This window comes from Carassius carassius, chromosome 3 (assembly GCF_963082965.1).
Source record: "Carassius carassius chromosome 3, fCarCar2.1, whole genome shotgun sequence".
Classification (NCBI taxonomy): domain Eukaryota; kingdom Metazoa; phylum Chordata; class Actinopteri; order Cypriniformes; family Cyprinidae; genus Carassius; species Carassius carassius.
In genome coordinates, this window is record NC_081757.1 from 13,705,151 (window position 1) to 13,718,357 (window position 13,207).

Here is a 13,207-nt window from a genome sequence, read left to right on the forward strand (position 1 = left end):
AATTATTTGAAAGAGATTATGGTGTCCACTAATAAGAAAGCTATAAAGACTGTTAGAATTCGCTCTGCATTTAAGGGTTATGTATAAGGAATCGTATACAATATAATGGCCCTCTTTTATATTTATTTATTTTTATATTATTTATATTTTTATTTATTATTTACACTGTTTTACTTTTGTTGTTGCCTTTTCAAACATGTCTGTTGGTATTTTGTATTTTGTTTTGTTCTGTATGTTCTTGTTTTCAGAAATAAAAAAACAGGTGTTTTTGTACATTGTTATATTTACTTTTTTATATGTGTAATGTAATGCTGCTAATGATCTAACAGTTAAAAAAAATATTTTACAAGATATTTTATATCATCCTCATTTCATTTATAAATATATTTTTGTATTCCAGCTTCATTTGAATATTTTTGTATTCTGAGAATATTCTTTTTAAATGCAAAACTGTACAATTCCCATTCCAAGCGTTATTGTGATCCTTCACAGTGGATAGCGAGCATGTGCCTGACCAGCAGATGACGCCAGTGCTATGGATGGCGGGCCTTTCTTTTTTGTGAAAAACACTTGTTACAGTTCTTTCAAAGCTTTTGAATTCACACAGCCTCAGTAACTAGACAATTTCAAGAAAAGATTGCTCTTTCGCACTCTGCCTCGTACTCCGACTGACGTTTTTTTGCTTTAGGTCTTTTATTTTGTAATGGATGTGACATAACTGGTGTGGTATTGTCGTCGCTTACTTCATAGCCATTGCTTATTTTGACACATGGCGGTATAAGTGAATTTCTGACGACCTGTATGAAGATCTGAAAATCTAGAGTGAACGTGCTAGTGTGAGATTTGACTGTTTTATTTTTCACAGATTTGATCATGTCTGGGTGGACAGCGCGCCAAGGGGATGTGGGTGATCTGAGCAGCAAGAGGAAAGATCAGCTCTTGGAGATACTGTCACGACAACAACAGTTACTGTCTAATAAGTAAGTGCTTTTTTATACTTTTCATTTAATTTGTTTTGTATATAATTCGTGATGTGTGTGTGTGTGTGTGTATATATATAGCTAAATTAGAATTTAAGATTTCTGACTGGATTTTATGCTGATTAAATTTTCTGGACCTTTCCAAACACTTTGGCGCCCTCCCTTCTTATTAGACTATTAAATAACATAGTTCAGTGCATCCTGCCAGTGTCACACAGTTGGGACAGTTTATAATTAAACTTAAAAAAAAAACCAATTATATGTAGAACAAATGAATGAATTTGATACTTTGTTTAATCAATAGTGTGCAACATGGACACTGTTATTTTCACGTTTATTACTATGAAGCTGCTTTAAAACATTCTGTTGTGCCGTGTAAATAAATATGATTAAATGTGATTTGTACTTTTTATGTTTTCTTCAGGAGATTTCTTCAGGGCCTTCCAGATAAGGGAAAGAAGATTGCTGACTTTGTGGAGAAAGTACACCTTGCACTGGGACATCTGGAGGAGGAGGAGAGAAAACAAGCAAATTTAATCTCTGTCCGGACAGAGTTTCAGGCTAAATATCAGCATGCCCTTGCCAAGCGAAGCACAGATAAGCATTTAGAATCCAATTTGGACATGGTCATCCCATCCCATGACAGAAACCAAGCCAATGTCAATATCGATGCGGCTAACATACAGGAAAATGGTGGTCTGTTGGGCCAAGAGGAGTCTTTGACATCCCAGCCTGAGCATGCTGAAACACTAGAAACAGCGGATGGGAATGCAGCAGCCTCACAGGTGAAAGACACAGAGCTTGTGGAGGTGTTTGGACGAGTAGCTCTTGATGAAAGTAACAATGACTCCTACCAAGACACCATAAAGGCTCTGTCTCCTAGTAAGCCCTTTCAGGGTAATCCGCAACAGAAGAAACCACATTACATAGAAGTTCTGGAGAAGACAGAGAAAAGTGTGAATACGAGGAAGCCCAGATTCAAACCAAACCAGTGAGTCGAACTATGCTGCCATTGCATAGCTTTGTGTTTTCTTTGAAATTAAGCTCAATTATAATACATTAAAGGGACCGTTCACTAAAAAAATGGTTTAATTCAAGGCTTGTGAAAAGATGAGATTCCCTCATATGATGAGCTTTAATTTAAGCTTTTATTTACATCTAAACAACAAGGTCTCCGTGGGTCCTTTAAAAAGTCTCAAATTTAGTTGCATTAAATTTAAGGCTATATAAAACTTGTCATAGACATCAATCCATCCTGCTTATATGGTGTTAATTTTATTTGTGCAGGTCTTAAAAAGTCTTAGATTAGATTTTTCATATCCTGCAGATACTCTGAAACATTGATTGATACTTGTGATAGAGCACATTATATACAGGTATGGGAAACATGGAAGTTCAAAAGTGCATGCATGATGCACAAGAACCAATTAGATTTGTTCTGCCTTTCATATGTGATTATTTATATTTCTTCACAGCTCTTAATTTTTCAAATTCAAAAATACAAATTCAATTGACCTTTTTTTTGATCTGGTAAGCTCTGGTTACCTGGACTGGGTCAGAAACCTTTCAGGAGTCGTTAATTTGTGTTTTGAAGATGAACCAAAGTTAGGTTTGGGATCAAAAGTCACAGTAAATACATTAAAATTAACTTTTGATAAAAGTGTCTGTGTTTTATTTAGGTTGGCTGTAAAATCCGAGTCTTCATCACCTAGTCAGGCCTCAGGCAGCACCACACCACTAACTGCAGAGGCCAGAAGACAACGAGACCGGAAACACCTGGATGACATCACTGCGGCCCAGCTTCCACCCCTGCACCACAGTCCTGCCCAGCTGCTGTCATTAGAGCAGTCGACTGCCCTTCTGCAAGAGCAGTCCAGAAAACACCTGGTAGGTTGAAGATGTCTTGCTGAAAGCTGAGATTTGAATGATCAAAGTGATAAATGACATTTCAAAGCATCTGAGGCCTCAAAAACGTTCTATCCCACAAAATCTATTTTGATATGTTGAGAGGAAGTAGTACTACTTGAATACACCCAGCAGAGAGTATAAAAACAAATGTGTGTGTGTGTTTCTGCCTTGTTCTGTATTCAAGAAGTAGTACGTTTGTTATTGTGTATACTGTTCATTTCAGGAGTTGCAGGCCAAACAAGCTGCACAGAAGCTGGCAGATGATCTGAGTTTTAAGATGGAGAGTTACAACCCAGAAGGAGGCCCACTGGCAGCCTACAGAGAGGTGCATGATGATGGGGCCCAGCTTTTTTCAGATGAGGACTGATCGTGGGGCCCTAGAGGGAGGGCACTGGCTTGTTGATATGTTTGGCCCCTTGCCCTGGACCAGCTCTAGGCCTAGAGCCCATGCTTCAGGACCCTGGAGAGAGGCTTTCAGCCCGAGGACAAGAGAAGGGCTCTTCATGAACTGCATGGACAATGTCTTAGATTCTGCCATTGAAGATAAATAACAGCAGGTTGAATCAAGTTAAGAGTAACTGTGTGAAAACCGACCGTTTTTGCATGTGAAAATGTCACTGTCCAACAGTAACAGATTATCTTGGCAAGCTACTGCCAAAAAACCTGATACCTCGGCAGGTCCACACCTGTTGTCTTGTATAGAATAATATAATTCAAAGCGCTTATCAGTCATAACTTTATGGGTGTGTTATTCTGAAGATGGTAATAGAATATTTTTGTATGACCTTGCTTAGTGTTTATTTAAAAAACCCTTTGAATTGACCTCTAAAGCTTGTGATTCGTTCTTTGAATCGGGTAACAGAAACCACAGTTTTATAAACTAAAGGTGGAAGCACTTAATGTTTTGTCACTTGAGTGCAACAGCCCGGCAAATGTCTGTCTCCCTCCCTTTTCACAGCATTGTTTTGATAAGCGCCCCACTGGTTTGATTGGAATGAGTCCGCTGTCGTTTGAAGGGAGGGATGTTGTTATCAGTGCAGAAATCTGTGACATGCCTCAGATGATTAATATATGTAATGTGAAATATCGAGGCTTGAAGGAATTAGACCAATTGGTGGAGTACATCTGGATTTTATTTAGATCATGTTACTGCATGAAGTGGCAATGCATTCTGGGATGGCAACAGATAGACAGACATGACATATGGTACATGCAATTTCCAAAGCCATGAGTGCTATAAAAATTCTTAAAATTCACTCTTTTAACCTCTCAGGGTGTAAACAACGTATTTTCTTTACATATTATTCAGGAATCTGTATGTTTAAATGGAGAAAAGGGAGCTTGAAGATGGAGGAAATCCAAATCTGCGCCGCTCTGCAGTTGATGACCTGTGATAACCTCTAGTAATTGCTTCTGCCCGTTGATGGGAACTGCTGCCTCAGAAAAAAGATCTTAACACATCTGGCAGGTTAGTGTTTAGACACAGTCTGTGACGAACTCCAGAGTGCCTTATCCAGACGTCTCGTGATAAAAATGTCAGACTTGTCCAGAAAGAATCTCCTCTCTATGTGGTATTAATTAAGTCTACCTTGCATACAGAGGAAAAAAGACTGTTATCAATTACACATTAGATTCCTGTGCTGATCTGATCCGCTCGTGAGTACATTGATGTGCTTGAGTTGGTTTCAAGCATGCGTCCCAACAGTGTCTATAAGTTGTTTTTCGCTGCAGTTTTTGCTTTCCACATGCCCCCACACCCATCGTCTCGGATCAATAAACGTCTGGTGGAGTCATCTGCAAGTGGTTTTCATCTACCACAAGTGTGAAATCATGCCCTCAGAGAATGGGCAAAATCTTTGAGCTGTGAAGAGGATGAAAGGAGACTGTTTTTGCCAAAGAAAACACATTTTAATGCAGCAGAGAATATAAACTAATTATGCGGTTTAGAATAAAATGGGAATAACGCATTTCTCTTGCTACTTTATCTTATTTTTAAGGCATTTTGATTCACCACTGCTTTGAGGCATAAATCTGTCTTTGTTTCTTCTCCCTAGCCTTTTCTCTGTCTACTCTAGATCTAATTTCACAGTATATCTGAGCTCTAATGAGACTCAGAGCAGGTCACATACCCTAATGCATAGCTTTTTGGCTCCAAGGCCCCCCTTTCTCAAAGACATTTGATCTAATCACATATGTAGCTCTTGTTCTTCTATTTTAATAAATCAAACATACTTTTTTAGTTTAATGTTGTATATCTTTATTTTTAATGTCTTTGGTTTAGAATATTTTAAGTCATGGATTGCTTTTAAAGGGATAGTTGACCCAAAAATGAAAATTCTGTCACAAATTACCCTCATGTCGTTCTAAACCTGTTAGACCTCAGATTTTTGATTGAATTCTGAGAGCTCTCTGACTCTGATTACATAACTGTCTATGGAAGGGTCAGAGAGCTCTCAGAACTCATCAAAAATATCTTAATTTGTGTTCTGAAGATGAACGGAGGTCTCACAGGTTTAGAACAACATATGAGGGTGCGGAATTAATGACAGAACTTACATTTTTGGTTGAAACTGTCCCTTTTAGTTTAAACTGAAAGTTTGTCGAGGACGTCCTGGTTGAGAACCGCTGCTCTAATGTTTTAATTTAGGTTACATTACATTCAACCATGTCATTGTGTAGTTCTGTGGTTCAAATCTGTCTGGTTTTGATAGAAATAACTATACAGAGCTTAGTTGTAAACGAATGAACTTCCCAAGAAGTCATCCTGTTTTTGCTGCTGGAGATAGGGTAATTAAGACAATGACAATGATTCTGTTTTTTAATCAATACATTTGCTTTCAAATCTTTGATTCGAGTGTGGTTCTGATACAGTGGTTGCTAATGCAGGAAGGAGAAGGTGTGTCAGTGTTCGAATGAGAAACCTCAATATTGACTGTTGGCTGTAGAGATGTCTAGATTAAATGGAAATGTTGTAAATGAGGGTGCTGTAGAAGAAACACTTCATATTATTCCTGATGTTTTCATTAGTGTGTTCCTATAATCAGGAAAGACATGACTACCCCACAAGTACATGGGAATATGACGGGAATATTTAAGGGCACAAAAAAGGAGTGAGAATGCTTATCTCTGCTCTCTTTCTTGCTTGAATTTACTAACAACCCTGACAAAAACATCCTGGATTTCAGTGATTACCGTATGGTCATACTTAATTTTTTTACATAGCACTCTAAGATCGTTATCGATTGAAGATTAAACACCATGATTCTGCTATCCTACCACGTTCAATAAGAATTGAATACAGCATACAGAGACAGCTTCCACTGTCATACATCCACTTATCTTAGTTTCTGGTTATTTAGACACCTTGTGTTCTGTGTGTCCTGTCATTAAAGGATTAAGCCAAAATAGTTTCCTTGAACAGACAGCAGATGGCAGCAGTGCTTCTGTGTTTCACATGCTGAACAAAACCCTCTATTTCAGTCATTTAGACTGAGAGGGTTCATATTTATTTATTTATTTATTTTTTGTCTGAAAAGCTTTTTAATGCAATTATTCTCAACCATCAGATATTTCTTATATTGGTATTTAGTGCAATTTACTGATGTGAGCTCACTGAGATGATTCAGCATCATTTTGTAGCCATTAGTGCCTTCAGCTTTTTGCCATTCATTTCACTAGCTAAAGCATCTTAAATGTGTAATGGATAATTTGATACACATGTATGCTGAAACTGTAGTTGGATGTTTAGCTCTAATCACTATATAATATCTGCCAGAGTTGGGTTTACACCTGCAGAAGATAATGTTTGTTCTCTAGACGATCCTCCAGAAATCTACTAGATCTTGGGGAAAATTGTATCATTTCAAATAATAGTCCACATGTGCTTAAACAAACTGTTGCTCTAAGAAGTTTGCATAACAATTATGTGATAGCTGGTCCAGCTCAAACGCACGGAGCAAGAGAGATGGGGAGATTAATAACCGCCAAAAAACTGCCAGCATTCTCCTCAGCCACTGTCTGGCCTGGCACGGCTGTAAAGCCTGTCAAAAACTCATCACGGTGAGGAAGCCGCCTCAGCAGGGATGCTTCGAGCTGCCAGGGCACGGTGGGGGAAGAAAATGGAGCCGCTTGCCCAGCAGCGTGTGATCATAATGAGGAGGAAAATTCCCATTCTTGTATCCAGATTAATGTAACAACAGTAATGTGCTTTTGTCCAACTTGATTTTCTTCCCCCGCCTGTATTACTCAAAGCCTGCGTTCCCTTTTCCATCCATCAGCAGTACTGCGAGCGTCGAGTTACTCGGTACAGTTTCTTCGGCGGTTTAATGCATCTCTTGGGTGGGATTTTGCATAGATGTACTTGCATATTGTGTGAGTTTCTGCTTCTTTAGCCAGCCGAGGAAAATCAGTTTGGGTTACCAGGCATCCGAGTACCAAGCAATGAGCCTCTCTATCTGTGTACATGTGTACATGAGGTCAGTCTCAAGCTGTCTGCCGATGAATGCGGTGTAATGCTGTTTTTAATTATTTCCATGCTATTCAAGTGAAATCATGCTTTCTCATTTCTGAATGCACCAATTGACAAGCACCAGGAGTGTGAATTAGCAGCTACTCGGGGAATACTGCCAGACTTTACAAATGGAGAGTGCTAACTTCATTTAAAGGGTCATGAAATACAATCGGCGACATGTCAAATATTGTCATTGCCTACTTTACAGTTTTGCAGGTGCGAAAGAGGCGAACCGTTGAGAGTGAAAACATACTTTGGACTTTACTAGATCTGGGTTGTGTCATTTTGTTCTAGATTTATTTATTTATTTCCCAATGGTCAGATTCTCTTATATTATACAACTTGTAATGATTTGCTCACCGGCCCTTTGGTCGTACAACAGAAGTAAAAAGCGTGCAGTAAAAACAAGGCATTTCTTCTCAGCCCAGCTCATAACAATTACAGGGCCTTGATATGGATCCATAGCCTTGTTTATGTGCTGTAATGTTGTCTGCCTGCCAAGACAACCTTGAGTGCTAGGAGCCCTGGTGTTTCTGATTGGAGCTACATGTTGACTTTGCTAGTCTGCAGCCTGGCTTTATAGACTACAATTTTGTGTGTGTGTGTGTGCGTGCGTCTGTTTGTGCACCTCCTAATTTGTTTATTTACATAAGCATTCTCCCCACAATCCCTCTGTCATGAAAACCGGAGCTTCATCTCCTCAAAATGCAAACATATTTTTCTAACGAGGAAGGAGATGCTGTCCAAGCCCATAATGATCTTAAGCTGTGGAAAACTATTAAAATGCAATAATTAGATTGAATTTGCTTTTAATTGACTTCTTCCACTGTGTTGTACTTCGTTTTAGTCAGTATCATAACCTTTGACCTCAAGTGGCCTGTTTCTACTATAACCACACTATAATATTTATCGGGCACTTTAACTGCATTTCAATTGGATGTTGGTCTTCCTGTGCTTTTCTGTTGTGTGCTAGTGTTAAACGAAACATAATTGAGCACAGGACCATGACAATTGTTAAAATGTATCACGAATTGGCAATCGCTCATAGCCTCGAGTTGGTAATGTTGTCTTTTACAGGTGTCACAGTTTAGAGTAATAAAAAGCAGAGCAAGAGACGGAAGAAACTTTCCTTATCCTCCTTTTTGCTTTACATTGAAAATGTATTTTACCCTTAGTTATTTTTTTGTACCTCTCATCAGATTTCACATGCAGCATGGGACCTCTTCACAGACAGATGGTGTCGCTCACATGAACGGTGCCCTGTTCAATGTCAAATTCGTTCTGTGTGGATCTTCGGGAGAGGTAGGGACCCTGTGAAAGTTACCAGTCATTTGACGTCCCCTGCTGATCTCATGTCTCATCATGCTTTGATAAGCATTGTGAATTTTAGAGGCAAGAAGAGAGATGACACACAAAGTGACTTGATCTGCGGGACTTAAAGGGTGGAGTTTTTTTTCTTTTTTCTTTAAGTAAGTCACCACAGACAGTTCTTGAAGTACCTGTAATGGCCAAACATAATCCTGGACATTCATTAGTTACAAGGCATTCTTTGAACATCAATAATGCTTTGTTCCCTCGAGAGCATCTTTTTCAAAAGTTCTCGCATGGTGCCCTACTCATATTTTGACAGGCTTGCGTGCAGTAAATTTCCGCAGATAGTCATTTCACAAAGATGATACAGTTCCCATTGATGTTATATTCATCATCTGCTTAAAATACTCCCTCTCTCATATTCTCTCCCCTTTTTTCCCTCATTACTTCCCGAAAATAATCACAAACATGTGATACCCAGACAGACATAAAAGCACCTCACATCTAAGGCTCTTCTCCGTGTCAGAACTGTCTTTGCTTGTCTTGTGCTTACAGCTCCAGCTTGTTCTCCCACTTAGTTTCCTCCTGGTTTCTTCAGTATAACCACGTCTAATTCCTTAAAGAAAACAAATAAAGAAGCATTTTAGAATAAATCGTTAGACTTGACAATAAGGTTCAGTTCACTAACCCTCATTCATTAGATATCGTGAACTTAAAATGCATAATATTTTTACACATTTAATAATCTAGGTTAAATTTCAGTATTAGTGCTACTGGAACATTGCAGTGTTTGTTTTATTTTGTGCATTGTAATGAATATTCATACATCTAGGCCTATATATTTGTGTGTTTGTATTACATTTATATATAACTAACTCTTTCTGGACTTTATTCTGCAGTAACGATGGCTGACTGTTCATCATTCCTTATAAATGAACAATTATCAATAATGTATTTATGAATCCACATTAACCTTGATTAATAAATGCTGTAAAAATAAATGAATGCTTCTGAATTTAACCCTACTGTAAATTGTTACTGAGAAATTATACTGCACACCATGGCATTTATTTTTACGTTATGACACAAATCTGTCATACATTTGACTTGTAATGACATTCTGCACAGTACAACATGATTTATCTCTCTCTTCTCATCTCTATAGCAAACCATATTGATTACAGAGACATACATTAGACCATTATTGGCTCAGCTTGAGCTCATGGAGCTGATGATGAAATACATTATAACGGTTAAACACTTCAGACTCTCAACAGGTCATCTGGTTTCCCACTCTCATAGAGCTCCTGCCCTCTTGCTTACCATGGTATTAACGTATACACAGAAACTTACATATAGGAAAAAGTGAATGATGGGGTTAGGACAATCTCTTAAAAGCTAAGCAGGAACTGGCCAAAGGAAGTAAGCAGCTGTGATTGAACTTGAGGTCCTATGTGACCATTAGTGCTGACACCTGCAACCCATTTGAGCTCAGTTTTGTGATTATAGAGACAATAAGGACCAAAGTTTATCCTGGGGAGTAGTTATGTTTAATATATTTGTTGAATTATGCATGCTGACCTCAGGAGGGCTATTCCAGCATTTTCATGCACAGATATGCTCTGATTGTAATTGATATACTGTTAATGTAATCCCTACTTCAATAAGTTAAAATAATTATATTTAAATTGATACATTTTCATTTCAATGCGATTGACATGCAGTTAAGTGTCTGAAAACATTACATTCACTTTGAACTTAAGTGTGTTTGTTTAAAGTATTTTATTTCCATCATAAAATTCTTTTTAAAGAACACAAAAGTGAAACTGCTTTTTCATAAGGGTAAAGTGTTTACATGACATTGAAAAACAAAATTACTTTAGTCTGACTAAAATCAAACTTTTCGAGGTCCAGGTAAACATGCTCGATGTGTTATACAAAGGGCTAAAATAAAGGCACAAATAGAAATGGAGAACCAGAGCAAACTATATATGCATTTAAAATAATAGCTCTGAGGTCCTGAGACAGGAAATGATGCCATTAGAAAGATCTCAGCAGAGCAAATCGGCATCTTAAACATCTGCACTCTACCCATACTCATCTGATGTATGGAACAGTTTAAGCCTTAAACACATCTTTACTTAATCACCGTTTGAGTCATTACTGGTATTTTTGGCTTTAATTGAAATGATCCATTCGGCTGTTGAGAGTGGCGGCGTGGCGGCTTGAGCACATTGAACCAAAGTGATGAAACCTTTGGATTAACTGTCCAGGCACATGGCTATGTCGACGGAGGAGTCATTTGTCCGCCCATTAAGCTAATGTGCTGTCCCTGTTCAGCCACATATCACTGAGGGTGCATAGGGGAGCTCTCGAAGGAGGTGGCTCTGCTGAATTGTGGCCAAGCTTATTCTTTTACCCTAACCTTGCTAGACCATATGAAAGAACATCTGAAGAGCTTCACGCCCGAACAAAATGCTTTGGCTTCTCACTGAGGCAACAAAGCAATTGTTTGGTCACCATAGCTTAAACGAGGCCCCCTGAAATGGCCTTTTCTCTTGGCTTGAGTTTCTCTCTACCTAACTTTGCCTTGTCTCTCTATCTCTCCCCAAATATTGTTACTCAACATGATTTTTAAATGCTCTGTGTCATTGTTAACTATAACCTCACCCCTCGCTCTCTCCTCCCTTGGGTGTGGTAGTGGATGCCATTTTGTAAACATAGGCATTGCTCAATATGATTATTCCTTGATATTTTCCATTGCATACACATACTGACTCCTGTGATATGATGTGTGAATAACTCAGCGCTGTCTGTCTATGTGTGCCTAGTGCTTTTGAGATTGGGGACAATGCACATACACAATATTGAATGGTCTTAACACCTTTCTCTCTCAGGATTGTGTATATATATATATATATATATATGCGTTGGTGAGGAGTGTGTGTCCAGTGCAGAGCTTTATTAAATAATAATCACCCACTATTAAAGCGACTCAGTCTGCCCAGAAAAACATCCTGCAGTGAGAGAAAGGCTTTCCTGAGCAACCATGGCCGGTACACCCAGCTCTGGGTCACAGAGGTCTGAGTGACATCAGCAGAACTAGACAACTCCGTGCCAAAAGCTGAGCACAACTTCTTCGCTGAATGAAGCACTTTAGAGAGAAAGTTAACTCTTGCTGGAATGGACTGATCGTTCTAATTTAGTCAAACAGTTATGTATGATATGTTAATTAGCTACTTTTTGGGAATTTTATTCTGATATTCTCTTTGTTATTTGGCAGTTTTATATTCTGCTGTTAGGCCTATCCACCTTTTTAGTAATACTAAATTACTTCGAGGAATAGTTAATACAAAAATAAGAGTTAGTGGGGTCTAAAATAACATCGTACCCCACTGAGTTGCTGGACAATCTTCTTGTAGGTTTGGAACATGAAGGTAAATTATGACAGACTTTTCATTTTGAGTGAACTATCCATTTAAAGTAACATTTAAAAAAGGACTAGAAGAAAGGATGATGAGTCATTATTCCTTTTGGAATAACTGAAGCACTTTATATCAAACCATGTGATACTCTCAGCGGCTCTTTCGATGTTTTAGGCATCTTTTCTGAATCATTGGACTAATAGATTTTAACCCTTGGAGCAAAATGGTTTTTTTTCTGTATCCTGCAAGGAAGAAAAAGACAGTTGTGTTAAGGTGACCGTATCATCAGTCATTATAAATGTTCCTAAACTTGAAGTGTGTTCTATAATCTTGTTTGTCAAGTGCACGTATACAACTTTTTCTTCATTGTCTCATCACAAAAGGAAAATTACCTTCACAAACCTCAAGTTAAACGCTCTTTTCCTCTCCTGCTGGCCCAATTTCACTGTTTTCTGCTCTTTTTCACCCTCTTCATAACCACAGCATTCCTCTTCTCTGGTAAAACAAGACTTGATTCACTTGTTTGCATATCAATAAATAGCTTCCATCTGCTTGGCTGCAAATACATCATTCCGAGATCATTTTCAGTGTGTTGCATAGTAGTTTTTTTTTCTGAATTTCTCAAGTTTTGTACATCATTGGCTCCTGTTTGTCACTATGAACAGTTGCTGAATGATGTAGTCTCTTAAAACAGTTTACACATATTAGAATAATTTCTGACGAATCATGTGACACTGAAGACTGAAGTATTGGCTGCTATTGTATTGGCTTTCAGAAACATTTTTTTTTTTTTAATCTTACCGACCCCAAACCTCAACATCTGAGTAACTAGAAAAATGTACTTTTAGACAAGAATAGTTAACGTAATTCAAAGCATAACACATTCTCATAATCAGTTGACACGCTTGTCATTTTGTCTTGAAAGTATGTAAATATCCTTTCTTTTAATTTTTTTTTTTCTGTTGTACTACGCTGCATTTCCATCAGATTGAGCAAATGAACCACGAGAGTTAGATTGACCAGAAAGTTATATATAATTTTTGTCTAGTCCAGACTAAGCTCCTCCAGAGCTC

General features: G+C 38.1%; 1 protein-coding gene across 1 annotated transcript; it reads left to right on the forward strand.

Moving 5' to 3' along the window:
• The first annotated feature begins 727 nt into the window (after window positions 1-727).
• On the forward strand, window positions 728-3,710 carry LOC132120207 (DNA-directed RNA polymerase II subunit GRINL1A-like). Its single transcript, XM_059530042.1, has 4 exons — window positions 728-980; window positions 1,405-1,971; window positions 2,660-2,867; window positions 3,112-3,710. The coding sequence occupies exons 1-4, from the start codon at window positions 874-876 to the stop codon at window positions 3,253-3,255; spliced, it is 1,026 nt and encodes a 341-aa protein (XP_059386025.1). The 5' UTR covers window positions 728-873; the 3' UTR covers window positions 3,256-3,710.
• The last annotated feature ends 9,497 nt before the right edge of the window (window positions 3,711-13,207 follow it).